General features: G+C 38.1%; 1 protein-coding gene across 1 annotated transcript; it reads right to left on the reverse strand.

Annotated features, from left to right (window-relative positions):
* Positions 1 to 335: 335 nt before the first annotated feature.
* LOC311181073 (NXPE family member 1-like) lies at positions 336 to 10,146 on the reverse strand (the record flags this gene model as incomplete). Its single annotated transcript, XM_084249255.1, has 4 exons — positions 9,509 to 10,146; positions 6,445 to 6,506; positions 1,529 to 1,741; positions 336 to 871 (listed from the first exon to the last, which is right to left on the reverse strand). Exons 1-4 carry the CDS (start codon positions 10,090 to 10,092, stop codon positions 336 to 338), a joined length of 1,395 nt encoding a protein of 464 aa, XP_084105381.1. The 5' UTR covers positions 10,093 to 10,146.
* Positions 10,147 to 19,814: the final 9,668 nt, after the last annotated feature.

The following is a 19,814-nucleotide window of genomic DNA, read 5'->3' on the forward strand; positions in this document are numbered from 1 at the left end:
CATATGGTAGTTCCATTTTTAGTAGACTGAGGAACCTCCAGACAGCTTTCCATAGTGGGTGGACCCCAATGACTTCTGATTGAAACTATTCCAGACATTGCTCCTATACTTAACTGTCCTCTTTTATCTCCAAAGCACCTTCATTTTGATATTTGTATGGGAAACTTGACTCTGTCTCTGGTGAATCCTCTCAGCCTCCACACCTCTGGCCTGTACCCCAGTTCTTATATGCATAAATAAACAAATCTTTTAAAAAATAAAATAAGTAAAACTTCTCTGACAATAAAAATGGAGCTACTTATGAATATTTCCCTGGAGATTTGGCATATTATGCTTTAGCAAATATAGTTTAAGAACATATTAATCTGATTTTCAATGACAGGATCAGGTGGGTGGATAATTTTGCTGTCCCATGCAATGGTCATGTCCCAGGCATCAATGACTCCCACTTTGAGATCTTTGAAAATGTCCTTCATGGTAAGATGTTGAATGTAACCCAGGGAATCTCCAAACCTCTCTGGCTCTATGTGCATCTCCCTTATATTTTCTGTCTTAATGATCACTTTAGTGGCTGGGCTTCTTAGAAGCAGTCGTTCAATCGCCTTTCGGATATTGATGACCCTTCGAATGAAAATTTCAATGGGGAAGGGTCTGAAGTGCTGGCCAATCGTGATGACAATGGCTGTATTTTTGTCACCTGGTATCTGGTCAATTTCCTGAGGAATATAAGCCTCATCCTTCACAGAGTAGAGTTGAACAGTCACAAAAGGATAGCTGTGTTTTTTCCACTGAATCTGAATGTGTCTTTCTGCATCCAGAAGCAAATGTTTCTTAAATACTCCAGTTCCATGAAGATCAAAAAATTTTAGTGCTGATGAAAAAAAGAAATCTTTTAATGAGAAGGTAAGGATTAACATTTTTCATAAGAATACTCAATCATTTGAAATTCTCACCCATCTGTATTATTTTTGTGTGGTTTAGTCCTACCTCTAGGGTAGAGTGCCTGTTATTACAGTGTGTGAAATATCAATCAAAATGTACAGTAGTAATTGGAATATTTTTTAAAGATTTACTTATTAATGCATACAAGAACTGGGGTATAGACCAGAGGTATGGAGGGTGAGAAGATTCACCAGAGACAGATTGGAGAGCAGAAGAGGCACGTTTACTGAAATACACTGCTGAGGGGAGCAGCAGGTGAGTCAGGAGAGGTCTGCTGCATTATGTGGGTCGCCTCCTTGGCCGGGGATCAAACTTGTGCTGCTGCAGTGGCTGTGGATAGTTTGCATAGGTTGTGTCTTAACCACTTGCGCCACCAGGGAGGCCCAGGTATTGGAATTTATAAAGAGGAATTCATTGGAATTTCTTATGAAAAAGTAAATTCAATATATTGTAGATTAAAAGACTCATATCTTTTAAAGTTAAATGAAGTAAGAATCAAAACAGTCAAAGTGACAGGATAGAGATGTCATTGAAAGTATGTCAAATTCAGCCTCAATTTCTAAAAGAATATAATCTCATTACATACATTTAACAACATTGGGTAAGTACACGATCCACTGACGCAGAGTCGAGTCTCCCAGCAGGTAAATGAGTTTTCCTTTCAAGCAGTCAATTTTCTTTGCTGTATCAAACTGAGTCTGGTTGCAAAATGTTGTTACCCACTTTTCTTGTAAAGTATAACCAGCAGGGACAGGACTCTCCATTCCAACATGGCATTTTTCTTTTATCTTTTCACTTCCTGGCAATAGAGATACTTGTGGTGAGTTTAGTGGTTAAGTTAAAGATCCAGTCTTCTTTGTCCTGTCTTCCCTTGGTCTCTCTCTCTCACTCCTGTTTCCTGATCGCTACCCTTCCTAGTACTCTACTTTGATCCTCAACTTTGTTTTAGGTACTTCTGTTCTTTCTTTTGAGATATTTTGAGTCAATCTGAGTCCTCCTAGTGAATTTCTGCCAAATCTGGCCATCAGCTAAGTCTTGATGTTCCATCATTTCTCTCTTGCCCGACTGATTCCCTGGTGATGTAGGAATTTGCCTCTAACCTGAATACCAGTGGCCTATCCCTTGGTGTCCTTGCATCAAATCAGCTCTTTGTTCCATTAAAGAAGAAATAAGCTTGTTTTTCCAAAATTAAAATATATATATTTTTTCATTTTGTAAAAGAGGCCTAACAATATAATCTGTCAACATAAAGAAGATGTGGTATATATACACAATGGAATATTACTCAGCAATCAAAAAAAGATAAACTCATGCAATTTGCAGCAACATGGAGGAAGCTGGAAGGGTCATGCTCAACGAAATAAGCCAGAAAGAAAAAGAAAAATACCGGATGGTCTCACTCATAGAAGGAATCTAGAAAACCTAGATAAGAGACCAGGAAAAAGACTAATTGCAATAAAGTAAAAATCAAAATCAACAAGCAATTATAGACCAGAGATATATACAGTGGGGGCGGGGGGAGGAGAAGAGGGATTAGGGTCAGAAAAAGGGGGTGGGAACTGTATGGGGAATATAACCAAAATGAAAATGCATACATTATGCAAAAATGAATAATGATGTAGGGATTATATAAAATAAAATATTTATTAAAAATATGAAGAATATTAAATACCTAGCTTGAAGCGACATTGTTTTTAAATTTTTCTTTTAATCTTCCTTCCTTCCTTCCTTCCTTCTCTTTATTTTTTCCATCATTGTTCATTTTTAAATAATGTTTGCTTCCCTCCCACCCAGGTGTAGTCCCCATAGAATTTCCTTCACCAATGCACCCGTGCACCATCACCCAGTCCCCTCTGCTCCTCCCTCCCTCCCTCTGATTCCTCTCCCGCTTCCTCCCCTGCAGGATGTCTCTGATTTATAATTGTCTGTTTTCGTTTTGTTGTGTTTTGTGTTTTGTACTGTTATTATTCCCCCCCCCCAGATATCTTGTTTGCTTCCCCTATAGTCCTCCTATATTGAAGTAACATTTTTAATAGGAAGTTTCTAAAATTGGCACACAGCAGTTAGCACAAAGCAATCGTCTGAAAACTTCCAGCAATAATGATGAGGAGTGCAGGCTCTGTTGGCACATGTCCGCCTTCCCAATGCATCACAGGTGGCATGCACCCAATGTTCCACTGCGGCATAAGGAAGACCATCACTTGCTCATGTCACTTGTCAGTCATGATGCCAAATCCCCACCTCTAGTCTTCCCTTTCTATTTAGGTTTTGTGACATCAGTACATCAGCAATGATAATTTTATTCTGTATTTTATAGGAAGCAAATAATAATGATTTTAAAATTTAAGGAAATTATCCCTTATATAATAGTCCTGGAGGGATCAGTCCAAGGTTAATAAGATGCTGCAAGGTTTCAGTTTTCCAGTCCTTTCTATATTACTGTTTGATAGTCTCTTTTTGTGGGGTGGTGATGGTGCAAGGTAATGCTTAATTTAACTATATTCTTTTTTTATGTCTCATTGAAGTATTGGTATACCTGCTCATATTTAATGTTTATAGTTTACTGAGTTTGAACATGTGCCTACACTTAGGATTCCATCACTATAATCAAGTTGCTATTCTTATTATATGAATTAAAACTCATGGTCTAACACAGCTCTTCACCTCTTATCATTATATTACCTCTTACCATTACCATTACCTCCCCCTAGATTCAGACATAGAGCTAGGTCTGTCTGGATAGCTAGATGCTTAGACCTGTCAAGAGGCTTTTGCTTGAGTGATCAGAGGGTTGTCACAGACAGAGCACATCTACTAGAATGTGCTCTGGAAAACAATGATTGCTAGGAAATACTGATATATTCCTCTGATAAGACATTTCTTGGAAGGGAAGAAATTCAAGAGGAAGGCAAGCGGTTACTTTTTTTTTTATATTATGTATCTCACTTGTTCATTTTTTGCTCATATGCTTTTGGTTTTGGTGTAAGATTAAAAAAATATTGCCAAGGGCCTCCCCTGGTGGTGCAGCGGTTGAGTGCTGGGCTGCGAAGCTGCCCGCGGCCTCTGCAGCACCGGTTCGATCCCCGGCCACCAGGTGAGGGTTCCACACCACGCAACAGACCTCTCCTGCCGCACCCGCTGCTCCCCTCAGCAGTGTATTTCATCAGTCTGCCTGTTCTGCTCCCCGCTCTGGCCTGGTGAATTCTCTCACCTCCTGCACTTCTGACTGTACCCAGTGCTTGTATGGATAAATAAATAAATTTAAAAAATAAATATAAATAAATAAATATTGCCAAGAGTTATGTCAAGGATCATAGCGCCTTTATCTCTTCTTGGAGTTTCCTTTTATTTTGGGGGGAGGTTTTTGATCATTGAGTAAATCTCATAAGTAGTAATTGATGTGTTCAGAGATTCTGTTTTTTCCCAATTCAGTCTTGGAAGGTTGTATATCTCTAAGAATTTATCTATTTTTTTGAGATAGTCCGGATTCTTGGTATATGATATTCTCTTAAGATGTTTCTGTGGAATCAGCTATAACATGTCCTCTCTCATTCATATTTTATTGACTTAAGTTCTCACTCTCTTTTTTGTTTCTGTTGAGTTTATGTGAAGGCTTGTAAATTTTGTTTATTTTGATCTTTTCTATATTGTTTCTAGTCTCTTTTTCATTCCATTCTATTGTGATTTCTTTTCCTTCTTTTTTTAAAATTAATTAATTTATTTATATAAGAACCAGGGTACAGGCCAATGCGTGGGAGGTTGAGAGGATTTACCAGAGCCAGAGGGGGGAGCAGAACAGGCAGACTGAGGAAATACACTACTGAGGGGAGCAGTGGGCGAGATAGGAGAGGTCTGCTGTGCCATGTGGGACCCTCGTCAGCTGGCCCTAATGGAACCAGCGCTGCAGAGGCTGCGGATAGCTTCACAGCACAGCACGCAACAGCCTGTGCCACCAGGGGAGGCCCTCTTTTCCTTGTTTCTTAAGATGTAAAGTTAAGTTTTTTATGTGAGTTTTTTTTTTACTTCTTGAGGTAAGAATTTATTGTTATGAACTTTCCTTGTAGAATTGCTTTTGCAGCATCCCATAAACTTCAGTATGTAGTATTTCCACTTTTGTTTGTGTCAAAGTAATTTATGATTTATGTTTTGATTTGTTCTTTGATCCATTGACTATTCACTAGCATGCTATTTAATCTCCAAGTATTTGTGACTTTTAGTTTTGATAATAATTTTTAGTTTTCTGTCACTTTGATTGGAAAAAGTGTAAAATTGCTGAATATTCATTTTTCTCCATTTTCCTATAATGCCTAATATCTAACAGCACCTTAATAAACATTTGCTGGATGAATGAATATTAGAAACTAGGTCATCACTTCAAGTAAATCTCATAATAAATGTTGGTAAAATCAGGCTTATAGAAATCAATTTTAATGTTCAGATCTTGTAAATGTTACTCTTTCATAAGGAAATTTTTGTCTGCTACTAAAGAGCATTTAGCAAAATGGAAACTTCATCAAAATTGTTAAGTGCATCAACTAAATATTAGAATGTAATATTAATTCTTGATGCTGTTAGAAATGTCACTGGGGCTACAATAGCTGGGGTGGGAATGAAATGCCCAAGGACCCAATACAGTTCTTAGTAGGTGTTTCTGGTGTCACTTATCTTGGATTTCAAAGAGACAGATTGATTCAAGAAAATGATTTCAAGCTCTGTTTGTAACATCTTTCCTGTCTATATATATATAATATATATACTATATATTATATACAATATAGCATATAGTATATATGATATATAGCATATAATATATAATACCATATAATATATACAATATTCAATATATAATATATATGATACTACTACGTACAATATATAGTATATAATATATAATAGTATATATTTTATATATATAGTATATATAGTATATATTTATAAAGGAACATGTTGGTATCCCACATTCTTATTTTTCTGCTATGGCTTACCTAGACAAGTCTATGCTTAGTAAGGCAGTAAGTTAGATTGTCCTATTTTCATATGTATTTCTAAAATATTCTGGTATGGATCTTTTGGTTGTTTTAAAAATAAGTTTGAGTTTGAGTTTTGCATTCAAAAGAAGAATCTTTAAATAATTCTGTGAGTAATTAAAGCTGTTGAATTCTAGTTTCACCTAGGGGATTTGCAGATAGAGTAAATAACATAGATACTTGAGCCTAAGCACCCTCTCCCTAGATTCAGAAATAGAGCTGGGCCTGTCTGGATAGCTAGATGCTTAGACCTGTCAAGAGGCTTTTGTTTGAGTGATCAGAGGGTTGTCACAGACGGAGCATATCTTCTAGGAACTGTACTCCTGGAAAATGATGATGGCTAGGATAATACTGATATATTCCTCTGATATATTCTGGTATATTCCTCTGCTAGGATAATACTATATATTCCTCATTTCTTAAAATTTCCAAGCCAGGCATCAAACACCACCTACCATAGGATAGAGCTACTTACTGTTACATTGAGAGACATCAATGTGTTTAAGATGTTTTATTATTTCAACTCCCACGTTGGACCTTCAAAAAATAGGGCAATAAATTAGTTTGATATTTCTCCCTACAATACAGATAATAGAAAATGTCTATTGGTGAAGGAAGGATACTTTTTTTACAACTGAATATTTGATTGTTGTAAATTTTGTTTATGAAGGGTATTGTATATAAATGAGGATTCTGGAAGACTATCTGTTCTCCAAATGTATTTCCAGTCCAAGGAAGTTCTCCTCACATACCACACACAACCAGTGTGGTCTGAAATTTTAGATTGAAAGTATTTATAACTTGCAAGTTCTCATCTCTTGCTGCTTCTGCATCATTCATTCAAGTTCATGTATTTGTCTTGGATGCTCTGAGACTTGAATTGATCATGCTGTCAACATTACTTCCAGAAAAGTCTTTCCATCTGCAAATGCAACAGCATTAATTTTTAATTCCATCTCCTCTTCCATTATCTAAGGAGTTATGTCTCCTTAGCATGGCAGAAAGACCTCTTATGACAAGATTCCTAATAATTTATCCATGAATCCTGCAATGTTTACCTTCAGTTTCCACTAGAAAGTTGCATTCCAATGATTGTTAGCTTTATGCTGGAAGACAGTGCAATTGCTTGATCCACTGCTGTCTCACTAAATCTATCAAGTGGCCAACAGGAAGTAGTGTTCAGACCATTACATTTTTTCCTCTAGTTGAGAAAAGACTACCTGACACTCTTCTTCCTTTTCTCTTGTTCTTCATTTCAGTCCTGCTAATCACGTGCCAGGCAGAAGGACTGGGGACCCAGGTGCCAGGTAAACAGATACACTTGGCATCCCATTCTCTGATATGTTGAATCTTCAGTTTCAGTCCAAAGAAGGAAAGGGATTAGCACATGTTCATCCTTTCTGGGATTAGGTATAGAGATGGTTAGCAGGTAGGAAGCGATTTGTTGACCTACACTATCAGACATCAGAAGGGGAAAATACCAAAACCTAACTGTGCTTTTTCCTCTTTCTGTAGGAATTCACAGACTACGGATCAGGAGACAAAAACTTGATTAACTAAGTAAGATTCTGGAATACATATTGTTTTCCCATACTGGTAGTGACTATTTTTCTTAGCATATATTTTTTAAGAGAGTAAGAGGGAGACACTGTACGCTTGACTTTGGAAACGGCTAGCAAAGAGGTTGTTGAGAATCTAGGATTCTTCTTTGTTACCAAATTTAAGAAAATCAAATCCTCAAGGAAAAAATGGATACTAGTAGAATGGAAAGGGGACGGGTAATGGACAGAGCCCCCAAGACTATAGAAAATTAACAAATGAGCAAAGGTATCTAGAACTGATAGGTGGATTTAGGAATTTTCCAGCAGGTTCTAGGAGTTGTGGTGACATACAGTCACTCTTTTTTTTTTTAAAGATTTATTTATTTATTTATTTATTTATTTATTTATTTATTTATTTATGCAAGCACTGGGTACAGTCAGAAGCGCGGGAGGGTGAGAGAATTCACCAGAGCCAGAGCAGGGAGCAGAGCAGGCAGAAGGACCGAAGTACACTGCTCAGGGGAGCAGTGGGAGGCAGGAGAGGTCTGTGCGCCATGTGGGACCCTCCTCCGGCAGCCGGGGATTGAACTGGTGCTTGCAGAGGCTGCGGGCAGCTTCGCAACCCCGCACTCAACCGCTGCGCCACAGGGGAGGCCCCATCACAGTTCATTTTAAGCCATAAAGTATTTTCTACCTTAGTTGAGAACTGGGAGACCAAGACATGAGGAGCAGTTTGTGAACAAGGAGAGAAAGGCAATATTGATACAGCCATGACGATGGGATACATACGCACACACATTAGTATGTGGATCTTCTAGGAGTCACCGAATCACTCTCTGGGAAATAGGAAGGACTCCTCCAACCTGAGCAGTATGCACTAAGGAGTATATGATCTTGAGGTCAAATGGCAATGACCAAAGAAGTTGGCTTTTTGGAACAACCTCTCAGGCAACAGAGTAGGTATGGATTAGAGAAGGTGATTAGCAGGTGGGGATCTCTTACAGGTAATCTAGATGAGATGATGATGATGTCAGCTCACATAACAACACTAGCTATAGAGAAAAATGGTAGAGCCATAAGCAATATTTAAAAGAAAGGATGTACAGTGTATGAATATGGTGTAGAAATATGGTACGGATGTTTTGCACACTTCTCAAGGAATATTTTTTTTTTGTGCAACACAGAATGATACTTTCCCATAAAATTCATCTTATTGTAATAGCTAAAATATGGAAAAAACCTAAATGCCCAAAAACAATTGACTGGATCAAGAAGATGTGGTAAATACACACAATAGAATACTACTCAGCAATCAAAAAAGATAAAATCATGCCATTTGCAGCAACATTAATGGAGCTGTAGAGGATTATGCTTAGTGAGATAAGTCAGAAGGAAAAAGAAAAATATCAGATGGTTTCATTTATAGGAGGAATATAGGGGAACCAAGTAAGGGGTCAGAGGAAAAAAAGACGTAAGTAGCAAGCAAAAGATAAATCAGAGACATTCAGCAAGGGATGGTGAGGGAGAGGGATTAAAACAGGGATGGGAGGAGCACAAGAGACTACCGCGATGGTTAATGAGTGACTTGGTGTTGAGAATTTTATGCAGCTACATCTGAGATGAGAAAGCAAACTACAAAATTGAACAATGATGTAAAATAAATATAAAGAAATAATAGAAAAAATCAATACTGATATTGGGGCCCCCTGCAAAAAAGAATACATTTTATAAAACTTAGATGTGTAGTAAAGAAAATGACATGACTGGGTCTAAGAATAGGGAGGTACAGGCACATATTTTAGAGTTCTACCTTGTGTAGACCTTTTGCATGAACATTCCCATAAAACAGTCAGCCGTGTCAGTGGGAGTCATGAATGGGGGCGCATGGAGACACCACACACCTGACCAGACCTTGGTAGAAGAGGCATCTGAAGGGTCTTCTCAATAGTAATTGAGATGGACACTATAGTTCATGGGGCACCCCTCCCAGATGCTTACCTGTGAAAAAGCGTTTTTTCCTTGTCAGTAAGATAAGAAAGGTCTCGATTCCTGGTGGTCATATGAGTAAGAGCTTCACAGGGAAAATATGGAGGTTTCACACAGTAAAAGGGTTTTTCATCTGTAGTATCCAGGTACATGCAGAGCTCAGTGCTTGAGTTTAGAGTGAAGCCACATTCACTGAAGACATGGGTGGTGCCATTAAAAAATTTACCATTGAAAATAATCTTGTCATAGCCTTGGTTTCTTGCCCTCCAGAGAGCTGACACCCCTTCGCTGGGGTGGATGAGCAGGAGAGACAGGGAGACCCGGCCCTCCCAGAACAGGGTGAAGCTGACCAGGTAGGTGCCGTTGTTGAAATCTGTCACCTTTCCTGAGGCGCCGGCCTTGAGGGCACGAGAGGACATGCGGGCCCTCAGGAAGTCCCCACCATAGTCTTTCCTGCGCCCCAGGTGGTCCCTTGCCTCCAGCAGGACGTCCAGGTGATCACCCCTGCAGTAAGAGTCTCGGGGGTTGAGGATGGTGACTGTGCTGTGTGCGGCGCTGGTGGTGGCGTTCAGGTGGGTGAAGGGTCTGGGTGGCATCAGCCGGTCTAGTTTCTCCAGGATCCCCTTTATTCTCAGCTCAGTCTCTGTCGGTGACTTCGGAGTGCTCAGTGGTAGGGTTGGGCATGAGGGATGAGCGGAGATGCCCAAGTTCAGAGCCCAGGAAACCTGAAATGACAAGCAGTGGGAGGTACGATCACATGAACCTGTCAAGTCAATTTTATTTTTTGAGTTTGGATATTTATTTACTTATTATCATTGCCAGTATTATTTAAACTCAGCCAATTTATTTAAACATTTTTCCTTTAGCCTCAATATTTTACAGAATGCCAGAGTAGTTATTGATAAATATATTGAATTCAAAAATATGGAATTGAGATATAATACTTGAGTAATAAATTGATTCTGGTACATTTACTTTTCCTTTTTTAATATATTTGATATTCAGGTATCACTAATTTCTGCTATGTGTCTTGAGTGTCTTTTTCTTATGCTTTTAGTCTCTTCTGCCCCAAATGTATTGTAGTTCAAGCTACCATTATTTATCTCTTGGAGTACAGTAGTCATTTCAAGGATGAAGACTGTCTTTAGATCTGCTTATTTTCCAATTAATTTTCCTCCTTGTAACTAATTTCAGTCCTTCTGAAGCAAATTTCCATTCCTGTCTCTTCCCTGGCTAAGCTTCTTCCATTGCTTCCCATCCATATCTCTTAAGGTTAAGTCCCTACTTGATAGGCTTCAAGTTTTGTCATTTATTTTACTCTCTTGTTCCTGCTGCTCCTCTTGTTCCTGCTTGCTCTCTTGTTCCTTCTCTTGCACTCTGTTTTAGAGGAACTCTTTTCATCTTCAAGAGTTGAACTTCCTTTCTTTCAGCTCTTGCTGTTGAAGAAAATGTCTTTCTCATCCTGGGTTTTTTTTTTTTAAGTTTAATTTTATATATTTTTTACATTATTTTTCATTTTTGCACCATCTGTGCATTTGCATCTTGGTTATAGTCCCCATAAAATTCCCATCCCCCTTGTTTTGATACTATTTCCTTCATCCTGGGTTGTTTTTAAACTACACATTTCCCCCCAATGCCCTAAACTTTACTTCTAACTTAGAAATCACAACTTCAGAGTTTCCTTCCTATACTTTCAACACTAGACGTGCAATATAGCTTCTCAAATTCAGTGATTATTCCATTGGTTGTAGTTGGAAGTATCTGCAGTCTTTTCTAAAAATTTGAATCTCAAGCTTTAGCCCAGATCAACTGAATCATATAAATTATATATATATGTTCCCCAATGTATATATTCCAATAATATTCCAATAATATATATATATTCCAATAATAGCAGCCAGCAAATAAAATAGGAGGTAAGCATGGATCTTGATGGGGGAATTTTGAAATCTCTTTTTAGTACATTTTTAAAATATCTGAGTTAAAAACTATAACAATCTTAATCATTAATTTTCCTTGAAAGTAATTTTAAAGTTCTGGATAATTAATTCACAAATGATTAATTTTATACATCCATCACATTTATTAAGCAGTATATTTACAAAGTAGAAACTATAGGACTTTTAAGGATATGTGGAGAAATTCTTAACTATAAAAGTAAAGAAAGACATCATATGTCTAAGACATAACTAGTGGTCCAAAATAGTAAGTTTATGAAAGACCTAAATAGCTCAGTCAGTGCAGTGGCTCTTGAAGATACATAATGAACACTGACTTCCTATAATAGAGAATACATCTTCTTTTTCAAGAAATATATGAAAGTTGTACAAATGTTGTTTATATTTTAGAACTAAAACCTTAACAACTACTCATAGAAATAATAATAAAACCACCATGGTTTGATTTTAATGCAGATATTTAAGGAAATTCATTTAAACCTCAAAACACTGTTCTACCTCAAGTTTGAAAAAAATAGTTTCTAAATAAATCTTTAGTCAAAGAAACATTCAAAGTGAAATGATAGGGTGTTGTGAAAATGACATAGTTAACACATGCCAGAATGTATGAGATACAGCTCACACAAATGTCATATGAAATTTATAGCATTAAACATATTTAGCACTGTGTATGTGCACATATATGTTCAGTAGTCCCCCATTATGCAGTTTTACTTATATGGTTTCAGTTTCTTATGATCCAGCACACTCTGAAAATTCTGCATACCATAAGATGTTTTGAGAGATTTAGAGCACATTTAGGTAACTTTTAACTTTCCCATATTCCTCACAGTTCATTGTTACAGTGTTGGATTTTATTACTATGTGGTATTCCATGTTTAATCTGTAAAATTCATAAGTTACACTTTATTACAGGTATGTATAGGATAAAACAGCACCTCTATGGTTTGGTACTGGCCACAGTTTCAGGCATCCCGGGAGGTATTGGTACATATTCCTATGTGTGTGTTTGTGCATGCGTGCATGTGTGTGTGTGCGTGTGTGTGTGTAGGAAAAATGAATTCAATAGAACTAAAAATAAAAAAAATAAATACATCAAAAGCAAGAGTAGGTAATTGATAGAAAAGTAAAAGCAAAATCAATGTATTCAAAATAGAAAAATAGACTAAATATAAAACTCTCTTGTAAAAAATTAACAAAACAGGTAATTACTAGCTAATCTAAATAATACAAAAGGAAGAAAGCAAAATATGCAAAATTAAAAAAAAACTTATGAGGAAAGCAGTAAGGAAGGACATTTAAAAAATTATAAGAAACACCTTTGTAGTTTTAAGCAAATACATAGGAAACTCTAGGTAAAACAGATAATTGAGGTAAGAAAATCTACCAAATTTGACTTCAGTAGAGGTAGTGTAATGGAAAAATTCATCATGTAAAAAGTGGAGAAGGAGAAAGGGTTAAGGATATAGGACACGGAGGTGAGGGAAAAAATGAAATTATAGACGAAAAGGCAAAATGAAAACTGTTTTACAAGGTCAGGCCATATATATACTGGGATTTAGTGGTGAGAAAGTTAGTGGTGCCTTTACCAGGGTCATGGCAGAGGTGTTGGGGTGGTGCATTAGAGATGGAATCCTGATGAGAATGGGTTGAGGATGAATGAAATGTAGAAAATGGAAATAGTGTGTCCACAATCCATCTGAGAAAACAAAGTGAAGAAGGGGAGAAGAAAGAGCAGAGTTGGAGTGACAAGAGGGAAAGCAGGAAGGATGGAGCATTAGGGACTGACTTGAGACAGGCCACTCAAAACTGGAAGTTTCGAGTCAAAATGGACAAAACTCTTCCAAAATGAAAAAAAAAAATCTCTACCTTTGTGGATTTTTGATAAGTTAGAAAAACAATCCATGAACCTATTAAGAACAGCAGCATCAGCACTCTTTGCAAAATCACCTTTGAGCACATGATGAGTGTCCTAGGAGAGAAGACAAGAGAGGGGTTTGTGTCAGAGGGAAATGTCTGTTCTCACAGTCTGTTCTTATCCTGTAATTTGCCTCTGAGATTTTGTTTTTTTGGTCCACTTTTTTTGTTTGTTTGTTTAAAATTTATTAATTTATATATTTTTTACATCATTGTTCATTTTTATTTTATTTTTTTAAAGATTTATTTATTTATTTATACAAGAACTGGGGTACAGGCCAGATGCGCGGGAGGGTAAGAGGATTCATCAGAGATGGTGCGGGGAACAGAACAGGCAGACTGACAAAATACACTGCTGAGGGGAGCAGCAGGCAAGACAGGAGAGGTCTGTCGCGCCATGTGGGACGCTCCCCGCCCAGCCGGGATGAAACCTGTGCTGCAGAGGCTGCGGACAGCTTCACAGCGCTGTGCTCAACAGCCTGCGCCACCAGGGGAGGCCCCATTGTTCGTTTGTAAACAATATTTGCTCCCCCACCCACCCAGAGAGTAGTAGTCCCCATAGAGTTTCCTTCACCAATGCACCCATGAGCCATCACCTCAGTCTTCTATGCTCCTCCCTCCCTCCCTCTGATCCCTGTCCTTCCTCCTTCCCTGCAGGATGTCTCTGATTATAATTGTCTGTTTTTGTTTTGTTGTGTATTGTATTGTTATTTTTTTCCCTTGATGTCTTATTTGGTTTCCATGTATTCCTCCTATAAGTGAAACCATCTGATATTTTTCATTTTCCTTCTGGCTTATTTTGCTGAGCATAATTCCTTCTAGCTCCGTCCATATTGCTGAAAATGGCATGAGTTTATCTTTTTTGATCACTGTGTAGTATTCCATTGTGTATATATACCACATCTTGATCCATCTATTTTTGGCCACTTGTCACCTCTGAGATTTTGGTCCTCCATTGTGAGCCACTTACTTCTTCCCTCTCATAACCAACAACTGATACCCCCACCCTTTTACACTTTTGCTACTCATTTAATGAGGAATAATGATTCTTCCTTCCCTGACTCTGAAGTGGGAGGCGAATGCCCCCAGATGTTCTGTCCCTAACTCAGTATTTGCTCAGATATAGCATGTACCACAATTATGAGAAGCACAAAAATTATTTCACCAGTCTCTCTGTTGGAGGAGGTAGTTGATGAACCAAAGGAATATGATGATGTTACAAAAAAAAAAAAATATATATATATATATATATATAGTGCCCATCAAGAAAGTTGGCTGCATTAACTAGGTGGGGAGGTGGGACAGGTAACTTTGACTTTGCTGGTCACCAAGCATGACATTTTGAAGTGGAAATTCCTTCAAGACTGAATTACTCTGTATAGCAAAGAAGAGATGATTGAACATGGCTAAATGAGTTGGAGCAAAAGGAAAGAGAAGGAGGTGGGAGGAGATGGGAAGGGGAGAGAAAATGAGTGGGGCAGAATCAGCTCTTCCCCACATGTCCATATTAGGATGGTCATAGAGAAGAGAAATCAGATTCCCTGCTTTTCAGTATCTTTTTCTGGGGAACAAGATGCAAACCTCTCCCCTCTATGTCTTACTGCAGTTTTGGTGAACTCTACATTAGAGAGAAGCTTTAGTGTAACGAAGTCATTTACAGGATCCAAAGAAATGCTCTGTTTGAATATGGTTGGTGTGGAGCAGAAACACTGGCTGCACATGCAAAGCAGAAGCTAGATGACAGAGGAACAGCTTGTATCTTAGGGTTCTACCTAAGGTCACCCTAAGGGAAGTCCAAAATGACAATGTAGGACACAATGCAGCACACAATCACAACTTCCAGTAAGTCACCCCTCAGCACTGCACTATGACTGACTGGAGCATGCTGTTGAGTTCTGAGACCAGACTGTTTCATGGGAACAAAAAAAATAATGAATGTCGGAGAGAGGACAAGTTCACAGCTCTAATCTCGGTCACACACAGCTTTGCAAGGGTTTGTTTCCTTTCTGAATGACAAAGATCTTACGTTACTAAAGAGCTACAGTAAAGGCCCTCACCTTCTATCAAGTGCCTAGCGCAGAGCCAAACAAACCATGTGTTGAATGAGTAATTTAAAACCAAACCCTGCTTTTCCAGTCAACTTCAACTACCACTCCCTGAAACTTCACCCTTTCTTGAATGTGGAAACAACATGTTGAACAGGGAAACATAAAATCAGAGTCCAAGGGTTATTTTGAGACTCTCCGCCATGACCACTGCAGAGCTTGACCCAGGTCTTCTCTTAAGAGAATTTCATAGACTGATTCTTGTTTCCTCACCTAGGAAGTAGTGGCAATATACGAGTTTCAACAGTGTTTATGAAAAAGTTACGATTATTATTAACATATTAGATTGTTAATTTCCTTTCTATAAATCTTCAAATTTATTCTGTTTATTTACTCAAAAAAATCTGGAGTACTTACCTAAGATGTGTCAGGTAACATGGAATGTGCTAGAGAGAAGGAGAAAAAAGACATAGACATTGATGTAGTGTTAGAAAACAATAGTGGACACAAGCAGTTCTTACTGGTTTCTCAGTCTTTGCCTGAAGTTCTCATCCCCTCTTCCCTCACTGCTGCTGGGACCACACACCCCACCATGCTTGCTGGTAAACTGGGAAAATTCCTATTCATCCTTTGAACTTTAGCTTGAACATGCATTGTGATTTCCTCAATAGTTTTAGTCAACATAACTATGTTGACTAGGGGTCCAACTAGTTATGTGAACTATTGTGTTCACATAACTATTACATTTATCTTTGCTATTGAAGGGTGCCAGATTATGTCACCCCTAAATATGTCTTTCTGGCATAAGGATTATCTTGAGCTGATTATTCTGAGACATTTCAGATACAAGGCAATTTCTGAGAATAGAATTAAAGTTACTCTTTGGTGAGGAAATTACTTTAGGAATGGGTCTTTTAGCCAGGAAGAGGGTTGTAACCAGAGATCACGTTTTATCTGAGAGACTGGGCAAGTGCATCCTGTGAATCACAGGCCCTGGCCTTTGAAGACCCAGATTCTCCTCCCTTTATTTACCTCAGGTTGCTTCAGTTGCCTGGCTGTCTTTTGAATCTCATACTTTGTTTCTCCTTATATATGTAATTACAATTTTGTTTTTTCCCTGTTAATCTGTCTTCCTTAATTATGGGCTTAGAGGCTCAATTATGTAACATATGGAAAGAACACAAGTGTTCCAGAACAGATGAATGGATCAAGAAGATGTGGTATGTATATACAATGGAATACTACTCAGCCATCAAAAAGGATAAACTCACGCCATTTTTGGCAACATGGATGGAGCTCTATGCTAAATGGGGTTATGCTAAATAAAGTAAGTGAGAAGAAAAAAGATAAATATTGGTTAGGTCACTTACATGTGACCTATATATAGAGGAGCTGAGCACAAGGTCAGGAAAAAGACAAACCATTCAAGCTGACCGATCTGAGTCATATTGTGTAGGTGGGAGAGGGGTACAAATGCAGGAGGGAAGAACACAAGGGACTGTGGTGATGGATTGCAGGTGCTGTGGTGGTGGGAAAACTGTGGGGATTACATCTGAGGGGAGAAATCAAATACCGTGCAAAAATGAACAATGATAGAAGAAAATAAGTTTAATAAAAAATTCTGAGTTAATAGGAGGCAACTGCAAGGAAAATAAAGTCTTTCTTTAAATGCAAAAAACAGAAATTAATGTTAAAAACACAACATTAAATAATTTAAAAAAATAGAAGACAGGAGGGAAATTATTACCTTTCCTTCCCTGCAGTTTGGTGATCACTGAGACACCCTGTTTGCTGGGATCCAGCAATTGTGATCCTGGAAATTTGACAGAAGATGTAGGAGCATAAGAATTCTCACCAAGTTCAGCTCTCTTGGATCTGTCTCTCATGCCTACTAGAGAGGATGGTAAAATTTCACATAGTTCCTTCTTTTCCAAATTTAATCAGAAGGAGGAAAACATTTGTAAGATTTAATTTTTTTAGACAGTGACTCTGATTAAAACATTGGGGTAACTGTTGTTTTCTGATCCTTTCTCTTCCAGGAGCAGCTATTATGTCCTGTTTGTCTCTTGTTATTTCTGGATACTTGATTTTCCTTCCTACTTGCCAGGACATGCAGGTTGTCATCTCTGTGTGGGGTGCTTTAAATATCAGGAGGGGGCCCTGAAAAAATGTCTGGACAGAGATATAGGTTCTACCTCATTTGTGGTACTATGTCACCAGCTTGGAATGAAGTATATTTGTATGCTTTTCTCCTGTTAAACTGTAATTGCCAGTGTAAGTTTCAGACCCAATCCCAGGTGAGGGGTTAGACCTTGACAGGAAGATAGGAACTAGGGCCTCGGAAACAATGTAACAGGAAGGGAAAGTCAATAACAAGAAAAAAGCTCAAAATACTATCACCAGTTAATCTATGTTAGGAGATTGACTAATCAAGAAACTGAGACCACCATAGCTCATTCACTAGGAGCATAATTATAAAAACCCTGATGTTGTTTTCATCCAGTGGCTGCCCTTTTTGGGACCCCTCCCAGGCAGGGAGCTATTCTGCTTCTTATCTGCCCTTGCTTAAATGTTCTCAGGCCTGTTTGCTGCTAGCAGAAGCTCACCTATTTCTTCTCCTTTTTTTTCCTCCCATACAGTATTTGCATTTTTTGTTTTTGTTTTTATTTTTTAAATATATTTTTACATCATTTTTCAGTTTTATACAATGTATGCATTTTCATCTTAGTTGTAGTTACTGTAAAATTCCCACCACCCATTCTTCACCCATGAACTATCACCATGGTCTCTTGTGTTCTTCCCACCCTTGTTTTGATCCTACTCCCTTCTCCCCCCCCGCAGAATGTCTCTGGTTTATAGTTGCCTGTTGATTTTGATTTTTACTTTATTATAATTTGTTTAACCTTTGCAACTTTGCTCCCAGGAGCTGCCCTGTTTCCTTAATACAGTTCTTTTGCTTTGCTCACTGTTGAGTGGTTTGGTGGTTCAATTTGTTATTCCTCTGGATCTCGTTCCCAGTACTTCATGTGTCACAGGGATTGAAAGAATGTTCCAGGAAGTTTTGCTCGACAAAACAGTATTTGTGTTTTTCAGTCTCCAGTGTGCTTGGGGGTGGCCATGGGACTAAGTCTCTGCCATTCACTCAGATAGTGTGTGCCCTTATCCTGACCTTTCCCTTCAGGACACAGTATGATTCCTTCCTCTTCTTTTTTCCTTCCTACTTGATGCCAAGGTGGTGGGGCCATGGTTTAGCTTTGCCCAGGGAGGTGATGATATCCTAGCACAGGGGCTAGCTTTGTAAAGCTCTTTGTAACTCGGGTCCTTTGCTAGTGTGAAGAGGCCCTTACCTTTCTTTTTTTCCGTTTCTTTTTGCATAGAAGAACTGGGGTATAGACCAGAGTGGCATGGGGTGAGAAGATTCACCAGAGACAAAGTGGAGACCAGAATAGTGGATTTACTGAAATACCCTGCTAAGGGGAGTAATGGGCAAGACAGGAGAGGTCTGCTACACCATATGTGGGTTAGCTCCCTGCCTGGGGATTGAACTCATGCTGTAGCAGTGATAGCAGTGAGACTTAACCCCTAGGCTATGAGGGAGGCTGTTGAACCTCTTCTGCAGAAAACATTTAAAAGATTATATATATATATATATATATATATAACATCATCTCCATTTATGTACAATGCATGATTTCCTGTGAAATTCCTAACACAAATTCACCCATGCACTATCACCATAGCCCCTTATATTAATAGTATATGGAATTATTATAAAATGCAATTATCTCAGTATAATTATCAAATTTTAAATAACCTAACTTGTTATATAGTTGTATAGCATCTTTATTTTTGTTAATACACTAAGGAACAGGATTTAGCAGGCAGGTGTAATATTTTTTAAAATGTTTTTCAAGTAGTGTTAAGTATGAGTGTTATGCATTAACTATAAGTTATGTCTTAACTATAAGATTATGTATGAACTATAAGATTATGTATTAACTATATTGTGATATGAAACAATCCATGTTTCCTGCTGGTGTCTGAGTCACAGGTACTGTTAATGATCCATGCTTTATCCTCACTATTCATAAGTGATGAGATGATGCAAGTTCATGTGAAGTTATTTAAAGAAAACAAAACATAATTGGTTTTCAAAATGTAATTGATTATCTTACTGGCCCATTTTGGGGAGTTGTTACTCAACTCCAGCTTGAGATTATTGGCAGAGGATGCCAGAGCTTCCAGGGTGGATGGCTGGTTTCTGGGGCGACATAAAGTGAAATAAACCTCTTTGTCATTTGAGTGACTGCATTGGGGATATTTAGCTGCTGTTGCTGTTCATGTAGTCCAACATGTCTGCATCTGTTGTCAGTATTTCACCGATTTGTATTCCATGTC

The sequence above is a fragment of the Talpa europaea genome (genome assembly GCF_964194135.1).
Source record: "Talpa europaea genome assembly, chromosome: 12".
In the NCBI taxonomy this organism is placed as follows: Eukaryota; Metazoa; Chordata; class Mammalia; order Eulipotyphla; family Talpidae; genus Talpa; species Talpa europaea.